Source organism: Gopherus flavomarginatus, chromosome 12 (assembly GCF_025201925.1).
Source record: "Gopherus flavomarginatus isolate rGopFla2 chromosome 12, rGopFla2.mat.asm, whole genome shotgun sequence".
NCBI lineage: Eukaryota > Metazoa > Chordata > Testudines > Testudinidae > Gopherus > Gopherus flavomarginatus.
In genome coordinates, this window is record NC_066628.1 from 13,191,878 (window position 1) to 13,218,754 (window position 26,877).

The window sequence follows — 26,877 nt, forward strand, 5'->3', positions numbered from 1 at the left end:
GCTCCCTAATCATTTTTGTTGCCCTCCGCTGGACTCTTTCCAATTTTTCCACATTTTTCTTGTAGTGTGAGGCCCAAAACTGGACACAGTACTCCAGATGAGGCCTCACCAATGCTGAATAGAGGGGAATGATCATGTCCCTCGATCTTCTGGCAATGCCTCTACTTATACAGCCCAAAATGCCATTAGTCTTCTTGGCAACAAGGGCACACTGTTGACTCATATCCAGCTTCTCATCCACTGTAACCCCTAGGTCCTTTTGTGCAGAACTGCTTCCTACCCATTCGGTCCCCAGCCTGTAGTGGTGCATGAGATTCTTCTGTCCTAAGTGCAGGACTCTGCACTTGTCCTTGTTGAACCTCATCAGATTTCTTTTGGCCCAATCCTCTAATTTGTCTAGGTCCCTCTGTATCCTGTCCCTTTCCTCCTCCTGTTCTCACAGCCGAGAGCCAATGTGCAGGGTTAGGTCAATAAAGGCACCTAGGTGCATCAGTTTTTAACATGGGCTAGTTAGTCTTTGACCCCGTCATTGAGTCCCCAGTGGAACTGGTAAAGTTGGGCTGCTTCCTTCCATTCAACATCAGGCCTGAGCCGTCGGAAATGTGAGGTGTAGGAGGTGGCAGGCTTTTGCCCCTGGCAAAGCTTCTTGAGGGCAGACTCTGCTGTGCAGATCAAAGAGGGTCACGAAGGCTTGCAGGAAGGCATCCCAGTCGGAGAGTGCAGGGCCGTTGCGCACCAACAGCGGGGAAGCCCAATGGAGCACTTTGCCAGAGAGCAGGCTGAAGACTAGCCTCACCTTAGTCTGGTCTGTGAGTACACTCTGGGGCGAATCAAGAAGAGCAGCCTGCATTGGTCCAGAAAATCCCAGAATTTCCGAAGATCCCCATTGAACCATTCACACAGTTGCGCCTATGGGCTTGGTTCAGGTGATAGGTGGTTTGTTTGGGCACAGAGTGTCACTGCTTCTCCCTGTGAGTGCGCTAGCTGCTCACATAGGGTCTGTGCATTGAGGGCACGCTGCGCAGAGTGGGTCTGTAGTGCGAGGTCCTCCGCCTGCAGAGAGGTGCCTTGATCCTGCAGGTCCCAGGCCATTGGGGGGGGAGCGGCTGATTGGAGGGTGGCCAGCCCCTTTCATCATCTGTGAAGAGGTTGGATGGATGTTGGGGAGAGGCAAAAATGGTCTGAGCATACTGTCATGACAGGGATGAGGGCAGTCAGGCCTAGTGGACAGAGCAGTAGTCAGGCCATGTCAGCTACTGGAAGGTCAGAGTCTGAGACGGGCCACAGAGCAAACCGAGAGTCAAGTGTCAGGAGGCAGACAGGGCCAGGTTACCAGGAGATCAGGGTCAGGCATCAGCCACTCACTAGCAAAGTTCAGGACAAACCAGAGTCAGAAGCTGCAGTCTCGGGACTATCGCAGGCAGGGTCTGGAGCAGAGAGAAGGGATTTGAGGAGATTTGAGGGGTCTGAGAGGAGGGGCAGGGGAACAAGGGGGGATTTGGGGAGATTCGTGGGGATGCGAGGGGAGGGGCAGGGGAACAAGGGGGTATGAGGAGATTTCAGGGGATATGAGGGGAGGGGCAAGGGAACAAGGGGGGATTTAAGGAGATTTGGGGGTATGAGGGGAGGGGCAGGGGAACAAGGGAGGATTTGAGGAGATTTGTGGGAATGCGAGGGATGGGGCAGGGGAACAAGGGAGGATTTGAGGAGATTTGTGGGAATGCGAGGGATGGGGCAGGGGAACAAGGGGGGATTTAAGGAGATTTGGGGGTATGAGGGGAGGGGCAGGGGAACAAGGGAGGATTTGAGGAGATTTGCGGGGATGTGAGGGGAGGAGCAGCAGAACAAAGTGGGATTTGAGGAGAGTTGTGACAGGGTTGGGGGGGTCAGGGAGGGGTGGCTGAGAGCTTTCTGAACTGAGGAGGAATTATCTTATTGATAGAATTTATGTATTTAGAGCTGGGAAGAAATGGACATTTCAGAGACAGTAGAAGCGTAGAGTTGATGGCTTTGATGGTGATAGGATTCAAGTACGTTAATCAAATATTCAAATCAGTTAATTACATAATTTACGTGGCATCTCCAAATGTGCTGACAGGCTTACTGGGTGCGTGCCAGGCTGTGCTGCAGGGCTGGGAGTCAGAAGCTCTGGACTCTGGCAGAGGGTGTGAACTAGTCGGGAGAGAAGTGGCTACAGAGAGAATAGTCCAGCACATAGGTTTGGCATATTCATTCTAAAAGGCAGTGTGTCTGAGGGCCTGTCTACACGGGCCTCAGTCCTGATTACAGGGGTGCAAGTTGCAGAGGGCGTTGAAATGTTGCACTGTGCCCTATGCTGGTGCAAGCTAAAAGGTACCTAGTCCGCATTAACATCGTCTGTTCTGGAACGGGATTACATGAGTGCACACTGGGCACTTCTTAGTTTGCACCAGCAGAGTCTATGTGGGGCAGTTAGAACGCAACATTTTGATGCGCTCTGCAGTTGACATGACTGTAGTCTGCCCTGCAGCACCGTGTAGACAGGCCCTGAGTCAGGGAGGCTGCTGTATTAGAGACCTAGGTTCTGTTCCCAACTCTGCTTGAAGTGACCTTGTGCAAACTCAGCAATTGTAGCTGTAAAATTAGGTTAACGATTGTTATCTCCCCTCGGGTTAAGGTCGGGGCTATGCCCCCCCACATACACACTTTAAAAAGCCCTTTTAATAGCCCTCCCACTTTTTACCAGGGTAAGGACAAGGATGCAGGGAGGGGGTAGGGTTTTAGGGGGAAGAGGCGGTGTGGGTGCAGGGCTGGGGGAAGCTTCCGCCATTTCTGATTAAGGTTGTGAGCCCTTGGCAATAAGAGCTCTGAAGCACACAGAAATATTAACAGCAGTCAGTGGAGACTTGACCTCCTAGCCTTCAGGCTCTTAGCCCGTGGCCCCTCCCGTTAGGCTACAGGCTCCTCTGTAAAGTAGCTTCTCTTTCTGTGAGCTCTGCAGTGGTTCATTCCTCCCCTCCTGGAAGCATAGCTAAGAGCAGGTTTTCTCACACTGGGGGTCGGGACCCCTCAGGGGGTCACGAGGTTATTACATGGAGGGTTGTGAACTGTCAGACTCCAGCCCAAACCCTGCTTTGCCTCCAACGTTTATAATGGTGTTAAATATATTCAAAAGTGATTTTAATGTATAAGGAGGGTTACACTCAGAGGCTTGCTATATGAAAGGGGTCACCAGTACAAAAGTTTGAGAGCCACTGGCTAAGAACTTTGTAGCAACTGGTTTTGGTGGCTTATTTGTTGTGCTGCATTTCTGTTGTGCCTGTTCTGAGAAAGGTGAAGTTTGACAAACAGGGAATTCTGGGGGAGTTCTGTCTCTCGGGAACCCTTGGACCAAAGGACTCCAAATTTGTCACAGATTCTACCCTCGCCCCTGAGCTGCCGTTAGGGTTGGCACCCGTTCAGGTTTTACCTGGACAGTCTGGTTTTTGGCTTCTGTGTCCAGGTGCCATATTAGGGTTGTCAGGTGCCCAGTTTTCAACTGAAAGTCTGGTCGAGAAAAGGGGACCTGGCAGTGTCTGGTCAGATGTACTGACTGGACACCAACAATACGGTTACCATGTGGTGGGGTGCGGCATTGACTCATTAACCTGTGCCAACTCCTGCTCAGCTGGGGCTGCCTCCTACCTGCAGGCAAGCTCCCTGTCAGGCTGCAGCAACTCCTGTCCTAGCCCCGAAGCAGAGGGAGCTCAGCTGGGGTGAGAGGTGGCCACGATCCAGCAAGCGACAGGGGAGAGGAGGGAGAGATGGGGGCAGGGCCTTGAGGAATGAGGCAGGGAAGAGGATGGGGCCACGAGGGATGAGGTGGAGACAGGGCCAGCGCTTCCATTTAGGCGACCTAGGCGGTCACCTAGGGCGCTAGGGTTTGTGGTGGTGGCATTTTGCCACCCTTGGTGGCAATTCGGCAGCGCGCGGTCCTTCCGCACTCCAGGTCTTCGGCGGCAGTTCTGCAGCAAGTCCTTCACTCGCTCCAGGACCCACCGCCAAAGTGCCCTGAAGACTGGGAGCTGCAAAAGGACCCCCCGCCGCAGAATTGCCGCCAACGACAGGGAGCGCGGAAGGACCCCCGCCTAGGGCACCAAAAACTCTGGCTCTGCTCCTGGGTGGAGCAAGGGTGGGGCCTTGTGGGGAATGGGTGGGGCAGAGGCAGGGCCTCAGGGGTCCAGTTACCAGCAATTAGAAAGGTGGCAACCCTAGCTGGCATGCCAGTTTTCAAGCTGATCTCACCGTTCGTCTGGATTTCAGAGTGGTTTGAGAATTAGTTTGAAATCAAAACCTTGTTGCAACCATCCTTAACTGTGTCCCCCACCATGGTCGCGTCAGAGCGCATTTTCTCACCACAACTTCAAGGCTACTTAGCCTGGAATCTCCACCTTTGCTTTAAGCCATTGTGGAAAGTGGAAGGTTTGGTATCCGTGCAGCTCTGACTAGGGGAATGAGGTGGTATGAAGCGAGATGAGGGCAGGGGCTTGTTTGGGTGGTCCTGCAGACCAGGAGAAGGTGAGAGGGGATTGGAGACAGCACAGAGAAGTGGGTGGGCACTGTCCCAGCTCAAGGCAGGGAGAGATGGTTTTAAGTGAGAGTGAGCAGGCAGCTGTAGATAACTGAAGTGCAGAATAAACGAAGGCAGAATGGGTGGTTCCCCCATCGTCCTCCCACCACCACCACCAGTTCTGCCACATCTCACTCAGGTCAGGATTGTTCCCAACAGCTGTTGGATCCTCCTGGCAGCCATCACTCACAGTTTCCCACAACACCTGGGGGTAGTCCCCTCCCCTTGAGAGCTCGTATGGGGTGTGGATGCAGAGTAGGTCCCCTCCTTTTTTTCCACTGGGAAAAGGTTGGGGAGGAGTGGGATTCAGATCCTGAATTTTCCATCTGCCCAGCAGCTCTCTGGGCTGATCCCCACCTTGGCTGATCTCCCTTTCCCCCTCGGTGCAGGGACTGACTTGTGTCTGGGTTTGCCAGCAGGTGACGGGGTGCCAAGTGACAACGAGGAGGAGACTCCCCTACAGGAAGGCTCTGAGAAGGCGGAGTCACCTGAGGCCTTGCCAGGAAAAACCGAGGGCCCTGATCAGGGTAAAGCCAGTGGGAGCCAGTGCCGGTCGGAAGGGCAGCCACCGCAGCAGAAGAGCCCTGTGCTGGGGAAGCAAGAGGGCAAAGCCGCTCGCCGCGCCAGTCTCAAGAAGGGGAAAGAGCCCCCACTGTCGCAGCAGCAGCGGGGGGCAGGCGTCTGCACTGAGTGTGGGAAGGACTATGGCTGCGGGCGGGCAGCACAGCGGGTGCAGACGCCGGAGAAGCCGCACCAGTGCGGGGAGTGTGGGCGCTGCTTCCGCCAGCGCTCCATCCTGGCCAAGCACCAGAAGATCCACACAGGGGAGAAGCCCTACCGCTGCGACGACTGCGGCAAGTGCTTTAGCCGCGGCTCCAACCTGACACAGCACCAGCGTATCCACACCGGTGAGCGCCCCTTCCACTGCGGTGACTGCGGCAAGAGCTTCATCCAGAAGTCGGACCTGGAGCGGCATCAGCGTGTCCACACCGGCGAGCGCCCCTACCAGTGCGGCCAGTGTGGCAAGTGCTTCAGTGTCAGTTCCCACCTGGACCGGCACCGGCGCACCCACCTGGGGGAACAGCGCCGCCACCATGCCTGCGGAGGAAGCAAGGGCTGTGGCGGCGGCCCATCAGCCCGTCACCGGGCCTGCCAGGCTGAGGAGGAAGAGGAGGAGGAGGCGGTGGCTGCCCACCAGTGTCCGGAGTGCGGGAAGTGCTTTGCCCAGCGGGCCTCACTCTCTAAGCACCGCAAGACCCACAGTGGCGAGCGGCCCTACCAGTGTGGTGACTGTGGCAAGCGCTTCAGCCGGAGCTCCAACCTGACCCAGCACCAGCGCATCCACACCGGCGAGCGCCCCTTCCAGTGTGGCGACTGTGGCAAGCGCTTCATCCAGCGCTCCGACCTGGAACGGCACCAGCGCGTCCACACCGGCGAGCGGCCCTACACTTGCCCCGACTGTGGCAAGAGTTTCAGCGTCAGCTCCCACCTGGACCGGCATCAGAAGATCCATGCTGCTGAGCAGGCCTCCTACCGCTGCCCCGAGCACCTCAAGGGCTTCCTGGCCGCACACCAGCACGGCAAACTCTTCAAGTGCTCTGACTGTGGACGCTGCTTCAGCCAGAGCGCGGCGCTGATCAAACACCAGCGGGTGCATGCCAGCGAGAGGCCCCACCAGTGCACGGACTGCGGGAAGAGCTATGTGGCCTGCGGCGCTGGCCCCAAGGCCCAGGCAGCAGCTGGAGGGAAGCCCCACAAATGCACCGACTGCGGGAAGAGCCTGGGTGGGATCTCAGCCCCTGTGCTGCATCCCAGGCTGCGCGCCCAGCAGTGTATGGACTGTGGGAAGAGCCTGGCAGCGGGGAAGCCCCTGCCACCACCGGCGGAGAAGCCATTCAAGTGCACAGACTGCGGGAAGGGCTTTGGGCAGCGCTCGGCCCTTGTGAAACACCAGCGGATCCACACGGGTGAGAAGCCCTACGCCTGCCCCGACTGTGGAAAGGGCTTCATCCAGAAGTCAGACCTGACCATCCACCGTCGCATGCACACTGGGGAGAAGCCCTACCGCTGCCCTGAGTGCGGCAAGTGCTTCAGCGTCAGCTCCAACCTCATCACCCACCAGCGCACCCACCTGGGCGAGAAGCCCTACCAGTGCTCTGAGTGTGGCAAGAGCTTCATCCAGCGCTCGGAGCTCACCATCCACCAGCGTGTGCACACTGGCGAGAAACCCTACAAGTGCCCCGAGTGCGGGAAGTGTTTCAGCCGCAGCTCCCACCTCAACCGGCACCAGCGCACCCATGCTGGCGACAAGCCCTCGCTGCTCTCCGCCACCAAGAACTCCGCTGCTGCTGCCACCAGCAACCCCCTGCAGGCCTCCTCCGCCTTCTCCTCTGCCTCCTTCTCCTCCCCGTTGGGTACCTCCTCTGCCCCCCTCCCCGCTCTACCCTCTTTCCCTTCCTCCCCCTCACCCATCTCCATCCCCGCCCTCTCCAACAACCCGCTGGATCTGCCCTGGGCCCTGTCCTTCCCATCCCGTGGCTTCCCCCACCCTTCCTTCCCCTCGCCTGCTCCATCCGGCGCCCCGGCCTCATCACTGATAAACTAACCACCTTCCGCAGCTTCACCGTTCCCCCTTGCTCCCCCTAATTCTTGCCTGCCTCCCTTCTTATTCCCCATGAATCTTGCCTGTCTCCCTCCAATCTCCCACCTGGCACCACATAATCTCAACTCTCCCGCTCCTGGTACCCCATGAATCTCGCCTTTCTCTCCAACACTCCCATCGTCCCCACTCCCTCCCACCCCCATCCCCACCAGCACTGCCAAGTCTCTTGCAGTTTCATGGTGAGTCTCATGATATTTGCCGTTTTCCCTAAAGCCTCAGTTCCTGGAGCCAGGGGATTTTCATGAGACCCTCAGGTTTGAAAGTTTGTCGTCCTCCTGGTTGCAGAGAAATGCAGGAAAACATGATCCGTGGCGACTCAGACACCAGAAGCCAAATAATGCCAACGCTGAATTTAGTATTTTTAAGCCAACTTCTTGATTGTTTGGGGGCCTGTAAAGGCATGGGGCTAGTGATACTGCAGTGGGGCCATGGCTATGAAGCTGGTCTTGTCTTTCTCCTTTCCCCAGTCCTTCTCTTCCTTCGGCATTCATGCCATCCACCTCTTCTCTGCTTACCATCCTTTTGGCCTTTCCCCCAGGCACTCCTAGTTCCTCCACTTCTCCTTTCCATGTCCCCAATTCCTGTACCAGTGGCCCCTCCGATTCTGCCGGACGACATCCTTATTCAGCCCTGCAGCGCTGGACCAGATGCCCTCCCTGGCTCGTCACCAGCTTTGGCCCCTCTCTGGGCAAGGCGGTTGCTGAGCCCTCTCCATCTCTGATGCTCTCCATCTTCACTCTGTGTGATCCACACAGGTATCATGGTGCTGTTGTAAAAGGAATCTTAGGAGGCCCAGGCCAGAATGGAAAGGCAGATAGGCCGAGACTGGAAGCATCCTGTGCTGAGAGCAGCAGCAAAGTCCCATGCTCCTCTGGAGAGTGGAATGAACAATTCAATCCCTACCCTGCAGAGTTCAAGTGTCCAGAGACACAACAGCCTAGCAAGCTGAGCCTCTGACTGCGTGGGCTACTGGAGGACTGGCATCTCTGTACCTGTAGACCAAGCATAGGTTGGTGGGGGAAGGTTAGAGTTAGAGCTGGTCAACATTTGTCACATTTTGATGAAAAATTATGTTGACCTTTTGAATTTTGATGAAAAAGAAAAGACAAGAAATTAATTTTCCAACATTGATTGTGAATCTCCTCCCCTCCTTTTTTTTTTTTCCTTCTTCTTTTTGAACATCTCTAGAGCACGGCCAACATTGTCTGGACTTTCAAAACTTCTGGGCAAATTTTAGAATTTTGAAATTTTGAAAACTGGACCTGACATTTTTATTTTTATTTTTTTGCTTCCTCTCCCCTTCCACCCTGTTTTTCAACTGCCTCTAGTTAGGATCATCAGTGAAAAGCTAGGTAACAGTTATCACTCAAACTAATTTCATTTGGCTCGTCCCATATTTCTGCTTCCATCTTGGATCAATTACTATCTCTGACTGCTCTTGCAACTCTGTTTTCCAAGTCTGTTTTGATTTTTCTTTTTTAAAATTTTTGTAACCTTGTAAATACACCGGTGATAGTTTTAGACTCTGTAAATATTTTTTAAAAATCTATTTTCCTGTTATTCGTAGAGGAGAATGCTGTGTTTTAAACACCTGCTGTACTGTAATGAAGAAGGAGGGAGTCTGGGAGGACAGATCCAGACTTAGCCACCCTCCCAGCACACTACTTGATACCCAAAGAGAGATTCCCCTTCAGCCCCAGACCATTTAAGAAATGGAAGAGTCAGTGTGGTAGCAAGTAGCTGCAAATACTTGAGGCTACTTAAATCCATATTTAGGCTGATGTATCCAAATGCCAAGTGTCCAGCATATCCCAAATCACCCTTGCATTTTGCAACTGCTGTCACTTATTCCCACATCCCAGCTGGAATTTCATGCACCACCCGCCCAAGTGTTTGCCTTCAGGTCCCTCTTTCTGCTACACATGAGCAGGCAAGGTGCCTCCCTGACTTGCCTTTTGCTGCCCACTGGCACTGGATCCCAGCAGGGAAGGAACACATGGGAAAAGCAGAAGGCAGCAGCACTGGGCCCAGCTGGCAGGGATGGAATATGAGGAGATCAGTACAAGCCACATGATCCCCTGGCTGCTTCCCAGACAGCAGCTCTGACACTTCAGCATCCATCCTCCCCAGCATTTTCAGCACCCTTCAGACAGCACCGAGATGCTCTCTCCACACTCAACAACCCACCCATCTCCCTGCAGCTTTCCAAGGTTTGTGTAACCCCATGTCCTGCCCCATCATTGCTGGGGGCACAGCAGTGTCAGAAGATAAGAAAATAAGAATGGCCGTACTGGGTCAGACCAATGGTCCATTTAGCCCAGTATTCGGTCTTCCAACAGTGGCCAATGCCAGATGCCCCAGAGGGAATGAACAGAACAGGTAATCATCAAATGATCCATCCTCTGGTTGCCCATTCCCAGCTTCCAGCAAACAGAGGCTAGGAATACCATCCCTGTCCATCCTGACCAATAGCTATTGATGGACCTATCCTCCATGAATTTATTTAGTTCTTTTTGAACCCTGTTATAGTCTTGGCCTTCACAACATCCTCTGGCAAAAAGTTCCACTGGTTGACTGTGCGTTGTGTGACAAAATAATTCCTTTTGTTGTTTTAAACCTGCTGCCAATTTATTTCATTTGGTGACCCCTAGTTCTCGTGTTATGAGGAGTAAATAACACTTCCTTATTTACTTTCTCCACACCAGTCATGATTTTATAGACCTCTATCATATTCCCCCTTAGTCATCTCTTTTCCAAGCTGAAAAGTCCCAGTTTTATTAATCTCTCCTTGTATGGCAACCATTCCATACCCCTAATCATTTTTATTGCTCTTTTCTGAATCTTTTCCATTTCCAATATATCTTTTTTGAGATGAGGCCACCACATCTGCACACAGTATTCAAGATGTGGGCATATCATGTATTTATATAGTGGCAATATGATATTTTCTCTCTTATTATCTACCCCTTTTTTAATGATTCCCAAGATTCTGTTTGCCAGAAGCTGCAGTTTATGATGACATGCAAAGTGGTTGCAAGCATGCAGATTAACTTATTAAATCATTAGAGAGCCAAGGTGGGGGAGGTAATATCTTTTATTGGACCAACTTCTGTTGGTGAGAGAGACATGCTTATAAACTACATAGAGCTCTTCTTCAGATTTGGGAAACTTAGACCAGGTCTACACTGCAGAATTACTTGATATCAGCTACATCACTCGGGTGTGAATGATCCACACCCCTAAGCGACATAGTTGTAGTGGCCAGGCAATCACTTCATTCTCAAATGAACTCACACATAAAAATAATATAAGACAACTTTATCACCAGTGTGTGAAGACTTGTCACAAAGTAATCCCCCCATATCTGACCTGCTGCACACCTTCAAAACATGAGCCTGGGAATTTAAATTCATAACTTTGCTAGACGCTTAAAATCATGGTCTTAATAAAGACACTGGATTTATGACTTATTATATTTACGTAACCCACTAACCCCCTTTTTGTTCTGTGACTACAAGGGCGTTAGTCACATTCTGCCTTGAATGGTCCCTTAGAATAAGGGCTTATTACTTATGCTGAACTATCTGTTTGATCTTGAATTTAGCTGTGACACTCTGAGCCCTGGTCTGCACCACAGAATTACTGTGGTATAACTACATTGCTTACACCCCAAGTGGTGTTACACTGACCTAAGTGCCAGTGTAGACAGTGCTATGTTGGCGTCATGGATTAACTGTGCCACTGAGAGAGTTCTCTCTTGTCAGCGTAGAATGTCTTCATTGAAGCACTGCAGCTGTGCCGATGCAGAATTTTCAGTGTAGACTTCCCCAGAGTACCTTTCACACATCTGAAGGAGAGCTGCATGTGGCTCGAAAGCTTGTCTCTCTCTCCAGCAGAAGTTTGTCCAATAAAAGATATTACCTCACCCACCTTGTCTTTCTAACATCCTGGGACCGACATGGCTACAACAACACTGCATACATCATTACATCTTTGGAAAACTCCAGCCTAAATGAGTGGCCTAATTTTTCAGAGCTGCTGTGCTCCTGGCCCATGACTGGGGCCCCAAGTATTACACCCTTGATAGTAATAAATGAAATACTGCTGCTTCTCCTTGACACTGATAGTCTTTATGGATGCCCAGTGCCCCTGAGAACAAGGCAGATTTCATTTAGATGCGTCAATGTGAAAAACTCCAACTGAGAATTCTATTCTAGTAAAGTGGGTTTTTTACCCACAAAATTTTATGCCCAAATAAATCTGGTAGTCTTTAAGGTGCCACCGGACTCCTCGTTGTTTTTGTGGATGCAGACTAACATGGCTACCCTTCTGATACTATTCTATCCGAGTGTTTTTTATACCACTTTCATCACCATAGCATCTGAGTGCCTTCCAGTAGTGCGTTAAACGTCTGTCTAATATCTAACAGTTTAGGCACTGAGGTCTAACAATTCGGACTTAAATATATGTTTTTAACCCTCCCATAAAAAGACCCAGAAAACTGTACTGTACAGCTGACTAAAGAACCAGGCTTCTTTTGAACTCTTGTGTTTTGGGATCATCCTAGCTTTTTCTTGGGTCATGAAAGAAAAGGAAAATGAGATTTGGAATCCCCAAGCATTTTCAAATTTGGGTTTTGGCTTGGAGCATCTCTTTCTGACAGAGTGGGGTTTGACGCTTCAGAGTATAAACACCCCCAGCCCAGTGAAAAAAACAGTCTTCCCACAAAGTCTATGAATGGGTTTTTCATCATCAGGATGGGAAACTTGGAACCGGAATGCAAGTGCCAGCTGATCCAGAGATCTGTTTGAATATTCAGAGTTACTTGGTCCAGGAGGTTCCTTGTTTTAAAGAAACAGACACTTGAAATGACAGAAGAAAACCTTTGTTGGTTTTGGTTTGAAGTTTGATTTCATGCATACGGTGAGGAACCATAAAATCAATTAATCTGATTAAGTGACAAACTTAGATGTTAAATTATTTGCAGCCTTTAATTTTGTGTTAGTACCTTAGGTTCCGCAATGACAGGATGCTTTGAAGACAGACACTTAGACCTGTTAAATAGAAAAACAGGTAGAAAGACAGGGATATCAAGAAGGAACTGCATCAGGAGAGGTATAGCCTACATAACAGAGGCCTTTGTGCAACCTGAGACTCAATCTTGTGTGTGAACTAGAAGACCAAAAGATTCAGACACATGATCTTGTTCAGCAATAAGGATGAGGTATTTTTTGGTGGGACACCAGTGTGCGCTATTGCAGCTGGAACTGGAAATGTTACACATGGAGTGAACCCGCAAGAACCAGAGAAGTATCAATGCCAGAAGGAATGTTACATTGACAAGGAGCAAGATCTCAAGGGATGGCATTGTCAGGAAGAGCCACAGGGCTGTCGCAGTCATGAGCATAGAGACTGTTACAGCAGCTGTTGGTCTTTCACTTGAGGGTGATGGTGAAAGATGAAGAATAACCTCCACAGCTTTAAACAATTATTCTGTATACACACTGCTGAAGGATGCCTGATCTGAGGGGGGTTTATTATGTACTTTCGAGGAAATTTGTGAATGGTGCAAATTGAAAGAAGAAACAGGTGTTTTTCACCTGTCACCACTGTTTCTGGGGAAGCACATAAGGCTGATGCTAGACCAAGCTCTTGTGCTACAATGAGAGCTGTTCTGCTGGTGATGGAAGCATAGTGCAGATGCTTCTGCCTGCTCATTAAAGGGGCTGGTACAAATTGTATGCAGGGTTTCCATGCCAGTGACTCTGAGAAGCCGTCAGAGGCATCTCCCTAGAAAAACTGTGAGATGTATCTCTTCATGGACAGTTTGAGGGCATGTCACAGGGATCTGAGAGTCTGAAAGCTGAACCAATCGGAAAGGCTGATGGGATGATAGATTGGTACCATATCTGCTAAAGGCTCCATGGCAGAGTCAGCCCTTGGAAACGCTGGCCAGTTTGCCTGCTTGTGCTTCCCTTTGGAATGATAAATGCTCCAGTGACATTTCAAGGCATGGGCAACAAAGAGGCACTAGGTCTGAATGGGAATACATTTGTCTGCAGCTAGAGGTGTGAGGTATGCCCAAACCATGAACCAACTCTGTCAACGAGGCTGCTACCTAGAGCAGCAGACCTGTTGCTGGGGTGCGAAAATGGGCAGGGTAGGGGTGCTTAAGTGGTGAGCCTGTTAGGGTGGGGTGTACCAAAGACTGGTACACTATGAAGAAGGCTTTTGGGGACCAGGGAGGTTACTGCTGCAGTAGCATTGGGAGCACCTGACACAGAACAGCATGCGTTGAACCGCATCCAGCCAAAGGAGACAGAAGGCTGTACTGAGAGTATCACTGGAAACGTAGTGGGGGTGGTTTCTGAAATGATTCCCTGAGTCTGCTCTTGCTGAAATTAATGGGAAGACTAGACAGCTCAGTCAACGCCACTTGCCTTTGAAAATGCCCACCTCTAAGGCCACGCCCTAAAGGGTCAACCCACCCCTCATCTTGGGTACTGCAGCCAACTGTCTTCTACCCACAGGAGGAAGGATATGGCACAAACAGAGATGTGATGCAGAAGGGCAAAGAAGAATATCAGGGTCTTTGATAGATTTATAAAGGTCAGGACTTAGTGTAGAGGGGAGGTGGCATGATGGAGAGAATGAATAGTACAGTGGGTGCTCTCCTTCATGCCATTCCCATAACAACCACTATAGGGAGCACATGGTGGAATTTAAAAGTCACCTATTAAAAGATGATAGAAGAGAAAAAGTAGTTGCACCCAGTGTGTAATTAACCTGTGGAACTCATTCCCACTGGTATTACTGTGGCAATGGGCTGAGTAGTGAGTGTTTCATAAAAACTTTAGTTGTGAATGGGCTACATTTTCCAAAGTGGCTTAAGACGCCTTTGAAAGTGGCCTGGTTTTCAGAAAGGTGCTGAGCCCCCCTCTCTGAAAAGCAGTCCCCGGAAAGGGTCTCAAGTCATGCTTCCAAAAATGGAGGCAACCAAAATCAATAGTCTCTTCAGAAAAGTCAGGCCTGCTGCAGGTAACAAGCTCTGCCGTTCCACGACCAAGGCGAAAAACGCGGGCATGTTATGACGCTCCTGCCACTGGGCACGAACCAGTCACTGGCTGATGGAGGTAAGGAACAAAATTCCCCCTGAGGAAGGGAATTGTATAAATGCACCTTCATCTAAAGCTGCTGACACTGGCCACTGTGAGAGACTGGGTACGGGACTATGTGGAGCCTAATCCAGTGTGGCAGTTCCTCCATTTCTAGGGCATGAGCAAGTTTTAACTCACTAAAGTGAATGGCAGAGATTGTGACACCTCTGTAGGCAGCATTACTGAAATACCGTGTCAAGACCAAAAAACCCTATTCTCTAGTTAAACCTTTTCAGCAGAGCTGGTGTCAGGGTCCTTGTAGCATTGCTATTCCAATACAGTGATAATACAATGACTTGGCACACCGATGAGTTGCTGTGAAAAGGGGGCTGAATGATACTAAACATAGGGTTGCCAACTCTCACAAGTTTAGTATGAGTCTTGTGACATTTGATGTTTTCCTTTAAGCCCCAGCTTCTGGAGGCATGTGATTAGGGGTGAATCTGAGCTTTCATTTAAAACAGTTTCTAGCCTTTGTGGTTGAAGAGAAAAACTTGAAAATTGGACCTGAATGTGAACCGAAAGCAAAATGAAAATCCCTAAATTGATTATTTTTTTAAACAGAACCTCTTGATTTTTTAAATCAGTCTGATGATTTTTGGAGCTTGGCTCTTGATTTTTTAACATCTTGGAATTGGCAGTGCTATAAATGTGTCCTGGGGCCATAGGAAAACTAGGCCAGTGGGGCCATGGAAATGAAAACGGAGGGATGAAAATGGATAGGCAGGTGACAAAGATTTCTGGCCACGTGCACTGCCAAAGAAATGCACTATGCCTGTTCTCTTGAGGGGAACAAAGAGGCAGCTGAAGTGCGGTTCTATCTTGGGGAAGTGACTGCAAAATTGTATTGGGTTTGTTGTCTCTCAGTGACGACTCAGTGGAGAAGTCGAAAAGATCCTGCTTTTAAATGCCAGTCCCACAAACTCAGCTTGGGAACTGAGTGTGGAGCTGGGCTCTTTTTGTATCGTCAGCACCGACAGTGAGTCTGCCACTGGACTCAGCTCTGGAGATGACGCATGAGCCAGATGAAAAGCATGGGAGAGGGGTGGGCTGGTCTGGTCTGGAGGGGACTGTGCACAGGGCTGGGCCTGGGGAAGCCCTGGTTTCCAATCCTTGCTCTGCTGGAAATCTCTGTCTCGGGTGGAGTTAGTCATTGTTGCCTTCTTGTGCCTCAGTTTCCCTGTCTGTAACACGGGGGGATAACAGTGCTACCCACTCACCTTGCATTGGGTCTGTGAGGGTGAATTGCATAACATCTGCTCTGCACTTTGAACCTGTAAATGCTATATCCCTTCGTCGTGTTATCAGTATAAAGTTGGGAAAAAGTAAAGACATACATGGGGAATAGGATGATGCAGTAAGAAGAGGCCTGTTTAAACTCTGTCTAACCCTTTTATCATTGTAGCATCTCACACGCCCCTGTGAGGTAGGTAAATGCTAACATGCCCATGTTACAGACGGGGAACAGAGGCACAGAGACGCTAGGGCACAGACCGCACTACATACATCACTCTAGTATCCTGGCTGAGTCCCCCCCACCCCATGGAGATGCAGCTGTTTTCCTGGTATAGTTAAACCACTTCCCTGAATGACATAAGCTATGCCAACAAAAGGGCTCATTGGCCAGGGTAAGCTGTGGCTACATGGGGGTTTTGCCAGCACAGCTCTGGGGACATGATTTTGTTTCTCTCCCAACTGACAAAGCTTTGCTGGAAAAATTGGTAGCATAGCCCAGGCCTTAGTGATTTTCCCAAGGTCATGCAGAAAGGCGGTGGTAGAGAAGGGACCTGAACCAAGAGCTGGGGAGTCCTAAGTCAGTGATTTAACCACTGGGCCATCCTTGCTCTCTGAAAAGCTGCTCTTGAGAGCTATACTACACTTAGTGGTTTGTCTGGGCAGCATCTTTGCTGAAGGCTGAAGGACAGCAGAGGGTTTGTCTATGGGGGAGGGGAAATGACCAGCATAGCTGTAGTGCAATAACTATTGTACAATAGTTTTTCTAGAATAATTCTCCAGTATGGACGCACTATTGGGAAATAAAAAGTGACTTTACTCTGGAGTACTCCATGTAATTATTCTGAAATGATTCCCCCTGGGGGAGTTAGGATGGAATAGTTAAACTAGACCAGAATGGAATAGCCATGCCAGGAAATCTCTCCCATGTCGACATGGTCTCAGTATTTGCCCTAAATGCTCTCTTGTGTCCCTCTGGGACAGCAGAGGCAGGCCGAGTTGTGGATTTGCCTGGGTGAGGGATGATGGGAACAACCTGTCTCTAGGGCTAGGATCCTAGATGCGGAGCTGGTTGATGGTTATAGAAGCAAACGAGTTTCATTTTGATAGTCCTGTATTTTACTTAAGTGTCGGCCCTTTGGAGTGTTTTTATGAGAGTTGCTGTTAGTTTTCTGAGCCTGTTTCCATTTTGCTCTGCTTTTGTATCCTCTGTAAATAGCCCAAGTGGTAGCGTTAGAGCCTGTAAATAAATAAACTTGACCTTTTTATCTGTTTGTCCCCAACCTTGTGGAGGCAGCTTTATTGGAGCCCCTTGTTGCCACGTGCCAAAGAAGAGAGCAGAGCTAAAGGAGACGTCCTTGGACCCTGGAGAAGCTAAGCCAGTACCTGCTCTATTCGGACTTGGCTGCCCTAGGGGAATTTGCACTGGTGTGACTATAGCAATGTACTGAGGAGCTCACTGGTGCAATGAGAGCCGCTCTCTGTCTATTGAAAATAAGGGCCTAGGTGATAATCAGTGATAGAGAAACCCAGGCTTCTTCATCTCCTTCCCCCACTTTTATTAACTAGCTCACATTCCTCCCCCCCATCCCACTAATAGAACCCAGGAGTCCTGGCTCCCAGCCCCTCCTGCTCTAACCCACTAGATGCCATTCCCCTCCCCCAGAGCCAGGAACACAACCTAGGAGTCCTGATTCTCAGCCCCCCACCTCTATCCCACTAAACCCCACTCCTCTCTCCGAGCCAGGGATAGAATCCAGGATTCCTAGCTCCCAGCCCCCCAGTTCTCGCCTCTAACCCACTAGATCCCGCTCCCCTCCCAGAGCCAGAGAAAGAACCCAGGAGGTATTCTGAGGGTACATCAACCCATCTAGATATTGCCTAGTTTTACAGCAGGCTACATGAAAAGCACTAGCAAAGTGAGTACAAACTAAAATTTCATACAGACAATGATTTGTTTACACTGCTCTATGTACTAGATCAGCGGTTCTCAAACTGTCGGTGAGTTGAACAGGTTCACCCGGACCAGCGTTACACTCGCTGGGGTCCAGGGCAACAAGCCAAAGACAACCCTGCCACCCGGGGCCAAAGCTGAAGTTTTTAAGTGAGGTGAACCTTAGGGGAACACAAGACAAATCAGCCTCCTGAAAGGGGCCCAGTTGTCTGGAAAGATTGAGACCTACTGGCTTAGAGCATGTGCTGACTCCCATCCCCTCCCTCTCACCCCTCCCCCCCCCCGCCTCTGAGTAAGAAATTGAACTTCAACTGCGTGCTGCCCTTAGGAAAGGAGTGACGCTTCTGTCGGCCTGTCAAGTTGTCTCCAAAACGAGGCTACGTGCGCCGTCTATCTGGAGTATTTCCAAGATCCAGTTGTTTTAGACACTGTCCACATCTTCCACTGCTCCTGCATCAGGCAGTGCTGGAAGGAGTGAGGGACAAATGTCCCCAGTGTGGCGAAACTGCCCAGCATAGACACCTGAGGCCCGACAAGCAGCTGGTGAGCATGCAGGAGCTAGTGAGTAGCGAGCAGCAGAAAAGCCCAAGGGAAGAGTGTGGGGGATAGATACAGAGAGGGGTTGAAGCTATTCTCCAAGGAGGATCAAACCCCCATCAATGTCATCTGCAGGGATCACAGGGATCTCACCGCAGTCCCCAGCCAGGGGGCTGGAGTTGTAGGGAATGACCCTGCAGTGTTGCACTTCCAATGGGTCATTTAACTAGCTCTCCAGCAGGCCCAACCCTACCTGGGTAACTTGGCCGCAGTTAAAGCACTGTCTTTCACAGAGTTGGGCAACTCAGCCTGGCAGATGCAGTATCTGTGTGCAGATGTAGGGACCGATTCCCCTCTAATTAACTCTGGTGTAAATCAGGAGTAACTCCCATTAGCGTCACCAGGGCCAATTCCCCCTCACTCATCCGGTATAAATCAGGAGTAATCCCATTGGAGTCACCAGGGCCAATTCTTCTCCTGCTCACCCTCATGTAAACCAGGAGTAACCCCACTGAAGTCCCTGGAGCTTATTCCCCTCCCGTCACCCTGGTATAAATCAGGAGTAACCCCACTGGAATCACTAGGCCCCATTCTCTTCTCACTCGCCCTGGTGTAAAACAGGAGTAATGTCACTGGGGCCAATTCCTCTCTCATTCACCTGGTGTAAACCGAGAGTAATGTCATCACAGCCAATTTCTCGCTCACCCCAGTGTAAACCAGGAATAAGCCTGTTCTGCAAATTGAAAGCAGCACCAAACCTTTTCAATGTGAAACAAAGTGAGCAAGTTTTGTATTTTTGTGTGTATGGATTATTATAAACAGAAAAATTTGAGACAAACCCGAAGTGTTCATTTTGTTTCCATGTTTTTGCCATTTAAAAAAAAGAAAAAGCTTCACAACAAATTTGAAACCAAAGAAAAGTTTTTCGTTGCATGTGAAATTCTTGGTTAAGGTTAATTTGGAGTTTGGGGCAAGTCCTAATATTAAATGACATATCACTGACCTTTTGTGACAGAATCAAGGTCATAGCTTCCTTGAATGGATTCAGAGTCACTCTTGTGTCCATACAGAATTTCCTTGAAGATTGGCACCATCAAAGAGTTCTTGGCTGTGTCCTCCAACAGAATGCTCAGAGGATAACTCTGCAAGGAGAGCCTCCAGGAGTTGTCCACCTGCTCCTATTGCAATTTCCATTGGAAAGGGTGAGCCAGGCCTATGTACATATCAGTAGCAGAGTTGCAATACTGCTAACCCCAAGCAGTCAAAAGTCATGAGCCAGCTCCCCCCAAAATCATGACATTGGCTTAGAGATCAAGAAATTTTCAAAATAATTAATGTTGGGTTCTGTTTATTTATCTTCCAGGTTGTGACCCTGTAACAGTTGTGCAGAGAAACTTTCTTCTGCCCCTGCACAGCATGAAACAAACTACTTTCCTAAAGCTTCTCACCTGACACCTAGCGTTCAGGGAGGAGGTGAATGGGAAAGGGGCTTAAGAAAATACAAAGTGTCATGAGACTTGTGAAAAAAATTGGCAAGATGAGGTGGTTGAAAGTTTGTACTCAAAAATTTGGTGGGGGGGGGGAAAAGGCTGCATTTCCCCCCCCCAAAAAAAGGAATTATGTTTTGGCAAAACCCACTAAGATTTCCGTGATCTTTTCCCCCACTTTCTGGATGGGCGGAGGATTTGTTTGGCATAGAAACATAGGTATCAGGCACCAGACTGGATCAGAACTGTCCGCAACCCATTTAGCCCATATCCCATCTCTGATAATGAGCAGCGACAGCTGTGTCAGAAGAAAGTGTAAGAACTCCACAGTGGCAGACGTGGGATAATTTGCCCCCCGATTTTGATCTCATCCTGGTCTCTAATTGCTAAAGATCGGCCCAAACTCTGGAGCAAGAAGTTCAATATCCCTTCCAAAAATGGCTGGTAGCACCAGCTGGCATAACTCTGGCTATTCTTTGGCTATCCACAGCCATTTCTGGTTTTCAGATTGCCACTTTCGATTGGCTAGCTCGGTCACATCGTTTGTTGGGTTATTCCAAAAATGGAAATATTTTCAGTTTCTGTGATTGATCAGTGTTGGAAAAGAACAACATTTGAGTGAAAACAAAATCTATCATGGTTGAGAACATAAGAATGGCCATATTGGGTCAGACCAAAGGTCCACCTAGCCCAGTAGCATATCTACTGGCAGTGGCCAATGCCAGGTGCCCCAGAGGGAATGAACAGAATGGGTAATCATCAAATTATCCATCCCCTGTCACCCATAAATACATTTTTGCTTAGTCTAACAACAACTTTTTTTCCTACAAAAGAAACAATGAAACACACTGGCAACAGAGCATGTGGTGTTGCTCTCCAATCTACTCCAACCTAAATCACTCAGAATGCTGCTTTTTTGTAAGTAAAACAATACCCCAAACAAAGTGCAACCAATAGAGAGCTACAGTCTCTCCATACATGTCTTTCCCAGTCAGCAGAAAAAAATTGATGGTTAAAGGTGTCACCAAACAAGCTCTGGAAACTTACCAGTTGCAAACTAGACACTTTAGAAAGATCGGACTCTGGCTCTCTTTATTGTATTTCTTAGGTCTGATCACACAGGTTTTGTATGGGTTTAACTATTTCAGTTAGGAGTGATTTTTCTAGTTATATCATCTCAACCTCTAGTGTAGACACAGTTAGATCAGTACTGCTTTATCCTCATCAAATACAGGAATAAACTATTGATTTAACTGTTTCCACACTAGGGGAGTGGTGTATCACTTTCACTATGTGGGTGTAGTTTAGGTAGTACAATATTTGTGCATAGACAAGGCCTTAGAAAGACATCCAATTTGGATTCATTTGAAGCCTGGGATTTCTAAGGAAGCTGGGCAAATTTTTAAAATCCCAGCATGAATTGAGGTTGGAGGTCTCTTTCCAAAAGATATGCTTTAGCTCAATCACAAGCTTTGGGCTAGGTGTAGGACTCACTGATTAAGTTTCTATGACTGTGTTATAAAGGAGATCAGACTAAATGATCACAATGGTCCCTTTTGGTCTTGGACTCTATCAATCTATAAAACTCAGTCCTTTCTTTCTCAGAAATGAAGAGAAAAGGGATATTATTATTGTTTATTATTATTATTTTATTTATTATATTTAATTGATAAATTAAACAATAATAAGTCACCAGGACCAGATGGTATTCACTCAAGAGTTCTGAAGGAACCCAAATGTGAAATTGCAGAACTACTAACTGTGGTATGTAACCTATCATTTAAATCTGCTTCTGTGAATGAATGAAGGATAGCTTATTAACATAAATTTTTTTTAAAGGCTTCAGAGGCAATCCTGGCAATTACAGGCCAGGAAGCCTAACCTCAGTACCAGGCAAATTTGTTGAAACTATAGTGAAGAACAGAATTATCAGACACATAGATGAACATGATTTGTTGGGGAAATTGTGCCTCACCAGTCTAGTAGAATTCTTTGAGGGGGTCAACAAGCATGTGGACAAGGGTGATCCAGCAGATATAGTGTACTTAGACTTGCAGAAAGCCTTTGACAAGGTCTCTCACCAATGGCTCTTAAGCAAAGTAAACTGTCATGAGGTAAGAGGGAAGGTCCTCTCCTGGATCAACAACTGGTTAAAAGACAGGAAACAACGGGTAGGAATAAATGGTCAGTTTTCAGAATGAAGAGTGGTAAGTAGTGGTGTCCTCCAGGGGTCTGTACTGTGACCAGTACTGTTCATCATATTCATAAATGATCTGGAAAAAGAATTAAACAGTGATGTGGCAAAATTTGCAGATGATACAAAATTAATAAAGATAGGTAAGTCTACAGCAGACTGTGAAGAGCTACAAAGGGATCTCACAAAACTGGGTGAGTGGGCAACAAAATGGCAGATGAAATTCAGTGTTGATAAATGCAAAGTAATGCACATTGGAAAACATAGGCCCAACTATACTTATACAATGATGGAAGTCTAAATTATCTGCTACCACTCAAGAGAGAGATCTTGGCGTCATTGTGGATAGTTCTCTGAAAACATCCACTCAATGTGCAGTGGCAGTCAAAAAAGCTAACAGGATGTCAGGAATCTTTAGGAAAGGGATAAATATCATCATGCATCATAATTTTCATAATGAAAATTATTAGTAAATATCATAATGCAAATATCATAATGGCATGCTTGACTACTGTGCACAGTTCTATTTGCCGTGTCTCAAAGAAGATACATTGGAATTGGATAAGGTACAGAGAAGGGCAACAAAAATGATTAGGGATATGCAGCAGCTTCAATATGAGGAGAGATTAATAAGATTGGGACTTTTCAGCTTGGAAAAGAGACGACTAAGGGAGGATATGATAGAGGTCTATAAAATCATGACGGGTGTGGAGAAAATGAATAAGGAAGTATTATTTACTCCTCATAACACAAGAACTAGAGGTCATCCAATGAAATTAATAGGCAGCATATTTCAAACTAACAAAAGGAAGTATTTGTTCACATAACACACTGTCAACCCGTGGAACTCATTGCCAGGGGATGTTGTGAAGGCCAAGACTGTAACCGAGTTAAAAAAATAATTAGTTCAGTTCATGGAGGTTTGGTCCATCAAAGGCTGTTAGCCAGGATAGGCAGGGATGCAACCCCATGCTCTGGGTATCTCTAGCTTCTATTTGCCAGAAGCTGGCAGTGGACAACAGGGGCTGGATCACTGGATGATTGTCTGTTCTGCTCAGTCCCTCTGGGGCACCTGGCATTGGCCACTATCAGTAGACAGGATACTGGGCTAGATGGACCATTGGTCCGACCCTGTATGGCCATTCTCATGTTCTTATTAACAAAACCCTAGGACTGATACACATACAATGGGATGTCACATCTTTAACTCTTTCTTTCCTCTAGAGAATCTGTTATCAGAACCAGGGAAGCAACAAGGTAAAATTCTGGGAACTGAGGGAATAAGTGAAAAAAAATTGGGCTGAAACCTCAGCTGCTGTAAAATATGCTTGTACCAATGGAGAAATGTCAATTCACATCAGCTGGGAACCTGGTCTATTGACCCCAATGGAGCTATAGCTAATTGATACTTTCTGGGGGTCTGGCCCCATTGACTCCAAAGGAGAAATGGCTGATTTACATCAGGTGGGGATCTGGCCCCATTGACTCTAACGGAGTGATGCCCATTGACACCAACTGTGGATCTGGTCCATTATGTGAAAGATGAAGATTAACTAAAAGTAAAATTTTTATTCCATACGCAGTTACATTTCCCTTGACCGAACATCTCAGCTTGAGACCTAGAGCTAGAGATCAGTCCTACTGTATGGAGCTGAAACCTGGAGGACAACCAAAACAACCATCAGGAAGATCCAGACCTTCATTAATAGCTGCCTCAGAAGGATTCTCCAGATCCGCTGGCCAGACACCATCAGTAACACCCACCTCTTGGAGAGGACCTGTCAACTCCCGGCAGAGGAAGAAATCAGAAGGAGAAGGTGGGGTTGGATAGGACATACACTACGTAAGCAGCCAACTAAAATCACCAGACAGGCACTGTGGTGGAACCCCCAAGGCAAGCAGAAAAGAGGCCGTCCAAGAAACACCTGGCGACGTGACCTTCAGGCTGATAGCAAAAAAATGGGCTATACCTGGAACCAGCTAGAGCCAATGGCCCAGGATAGAGGACTCTGGAGATCTGTGGTTGGCGGCCAATACCCTGATTGGGGTGACGGGCATGAGTGAGTGAGTGAGTGAGTGATATGTCATCAGGTTTTTTTGTGCACAAGCCAGCAAAAGGAATAAAAGTCAAATTTTATTCACACAGGTATATACACATGGCAATACATGCACTTCCCTACACAAAGACACACAGTCTCTTACACACATACAATGCACGCAGGCACACACTTGCCTACACAGGACACTATTTCATACACTTTTCCAGGGGCTGCCTAAATCACCAGCCGGGAATGGAGGAGGGTGGGCTGGAAGGGAAAAGTTGGGGGGTTGGGGGTGGAGGAGAGAGGATGGGGAGGGAAAGAGGCCAAAGATGAGAGCAGGGTAGGAGTGAGAGGGGGCAGTGAAGGAGAGAGGAGGGGTTTGGGGGATATGTGGGGTGGATGGGGATGCAGGGGGAGGCAGAAGGCTACAGGTGCATGAGGATGTTGGGGTCACAGGGGTGTATAGGGACATAATGGGAGTGCAGCAATGTATGGAGGTGAATGGGGTGCAGGGCTGTGGGGGAAGAGGGCCATGGGGGTGGCAGCTCTGAGAGATGGAGAGGATGGGTGGAAGAGCATTGTAAGGGCTACAGGGCTGGGATGGGTAGGTGTGGGGGGCAGGACAGGATGGGATGGATGCAGTGAGGGGGAAGGGCTGCAATGGGGAAGGATGCAGTGAGGGAGATGGCAGTGCAGCCCCATTCCCAGCACTTGGAGATGAAGATACACATACCTTGAACTCCTGGGTGCCAGCAATGGGGCTAGAGACAGACCGCGGTTTGCTGCAGGGCAAGTGCCGCAGCTCGAGCCTTGCCACACAAGGGAGGTGCACAAGGAGAAGAGGACCAGGCAGCAGCAGGAGAAACACAAGCCATGTGACCCCTCAACAGCCTCCTGCTGAGCACTCGAGTCATGCTTGTGCTAGTTCTTTCCTGGCCTGGCTCAGCCAATGAGAGTGGCACCAGACAGGCCAGCTGCTTCCCAGCCTGGGAGCCTGCCAGCCCCACTGCGCGGCGGAGCCACCAACTGGACAGTCAACGGTGCTGACGGGAGTTGCCAGGATCCCTTTTTGACCAGGTGTTCCGGTCCAAAACTGGACACTTGGTCACCCTAAACTGCAGTGAAATAGCCCCTGGAGCCATTCTAGAAAGAAATTCTAGGAGCATGAGCCTTTAATCTGGATTCACTTTAGAATCTGGATTAGTAATCTCTACTGGTAACTTTGACTGCACTTCCATGTCAGCCTGCATAGGGAGGGGCTGCTTCAGAGCATCTTCCTTCATCAAATGAAGAACTAGATTTTGTTGCTCAGATCTAGTGCTGGGGATTATTCTAAATCTGAAAGCAAACCCACTCAGGGTCAGAATGAACTCTCCCCTGACATCTAGTGAGGCCCTGGGAGGAGAAAGGCCAGGAGCAGACTAGACTTGCAATGGACACACCTAGGCACTCAGCTGCCAAAGTGATCAACTTTGGCTGGTGTTGAGTTATAAATCACTTTAGTATTGAGTACAGGGGGAGTGATGTTATCCTGACTGTAGGAGCAAAGGGCAGCAGAACTGTGTCCTGATTGAGGGGGTCACCCTCACCTGAACCCCATTTGCTAAGCAGATGTCAGATCCCACTGAAGGTGGGAGGGTGGTGTGTGCAGTTCTTCCATGCTGCAGTCTGCCTAAAGAGTGCTAGACAGTATTTGACTCTCCCCTCTCCAGTGACTTAAGACAGAGCTGATGAGACTCAGCTGAGAGCACTTGCTTCTGTTGAGAGGTTCCTAGAGCTGCAGTCACTAAGAAGCAGGTTTAGTGGCTAAGCCTTAGCCCCAGTGTGAGGACCATGTTGCAGAGAAAGACAACGAAGGGACAGCAGCACAGAGGAACCCCCCCCCCCCACACACACACACACACACTCAGAGAAATCACTAAGACTTGGGCTGAGTGGGGGGACCTCAGAACGGGGCATCGCAGATGTGGCAGCAAGTGGTCAGCAGCAGAGGTGACAGCAAGCAGCTGGTGTGACATTCATTTATGGGACTTTCATGTGGGCACATGAGAAGACATGCTTTTGAACCAGTGGGTGTGGTGGTTTCACAAACTAATGCTGGGATCCTTTCCCCTTTTTTATTTAAAAGTTTATTTGCTGTGCACAGTTTCAGGGTTTAGTTTTCCCAGATTACTGGTGGAGGCTTGAGCTGGTTCTGTGTTGTATTGTCAAGAGGAACTCCTAGATATTGAACCTGGCCCTTGTTGCTGCCAACTCCACCTGGCAGAAGGGTTACACATGCGATGTTGATGAGGATAGCGAGCACCTATTGACTGCTTCAGAAGACAGGCCGCTCTCCGAAGCAAAGATTCCTCAGGCCCAGGGGAGTGTGACAGACCCAAACCAGTGAGGTGCAGGAGTCTGGTTCTATTGGTATCCGGGGGGTGGGCGGGCTTCTAAAGGACCTACCCCCAGCCTAAGGGGAGGATCCATAGGTCTGGGACACCAAGTAATTCCATGGGACAACGAATGAAAAAAACAGGATCGGGAGTGAGGTCAAAGGGCTAAACAAAGGGAACCTGATGGGGACACCGAGCAGAGAACCCCGGACAACGCCCACTGCTCCTCGAAGGCATCAAGAGAGCCAGCGGACGCTGCCCAGAGGAACTCTGCCCGGATGCATGAACGGCTGGAGGAGCAGAAATAGGCCCTACAGTCGCAAGAAATCCCGCCGGCCAACCTCCTCTCCCTGGTTTTGTAGATGGCTAGTTTGGCTAGGGCCAAGAGGAGGCTGACAAGGAGATCCCGTGACTTTGTGGGGCCACGGATGGGGACTGCATAGATAAACAGATGAGGGGAAAAGTGCAACCAAAAACACAAGAAAAGGTTCAAGAGGAGCCGGAACAGGGGCTGCAATCTGGCGCACTCTAAATAAATGTGCGCCAGGGTCTCCTTCATGCCAAAAAAAGGGCAGGTGTTGGGGACAGGGGTGAACCGCTCCAAGTACACACCCGTGCTCACGGCCCTATGAAGGATCCGCCAAC

General features: G+C 49.0%; 1 protein-coding gene across 3 annotated transcripts in view; it reads left to right on the forward strand.

The window, feature by feature from the left end:
- Window positions 1-16,923, forward strand: part of LOC127032783 (zinc finger protein 665-like) — a 30,157-nt gene extending 13,234 nt beyond the window's left edge. For 2 of the 3 annotated variants that reach the window (XM_050920369.1, XM_050920368.1), the window contains exon 5: window positions 5,005-16,923. In XM_050920369.1, the coding sequence (XP_050776326.1) occupies window positions 5,005-7,193 (2,189 nt within the window). In that variant the 3' untranslated portion in view covers window positions 7,194-16,923. The remainder of the gene's footprint in view (window positions 1-5,004) is intronic. The other variant, XM_050920370.1, reaches the window with a different exon arrangement.
- Window positions 16,924-26,877: the final 9,954 nt, after the last annotated feature.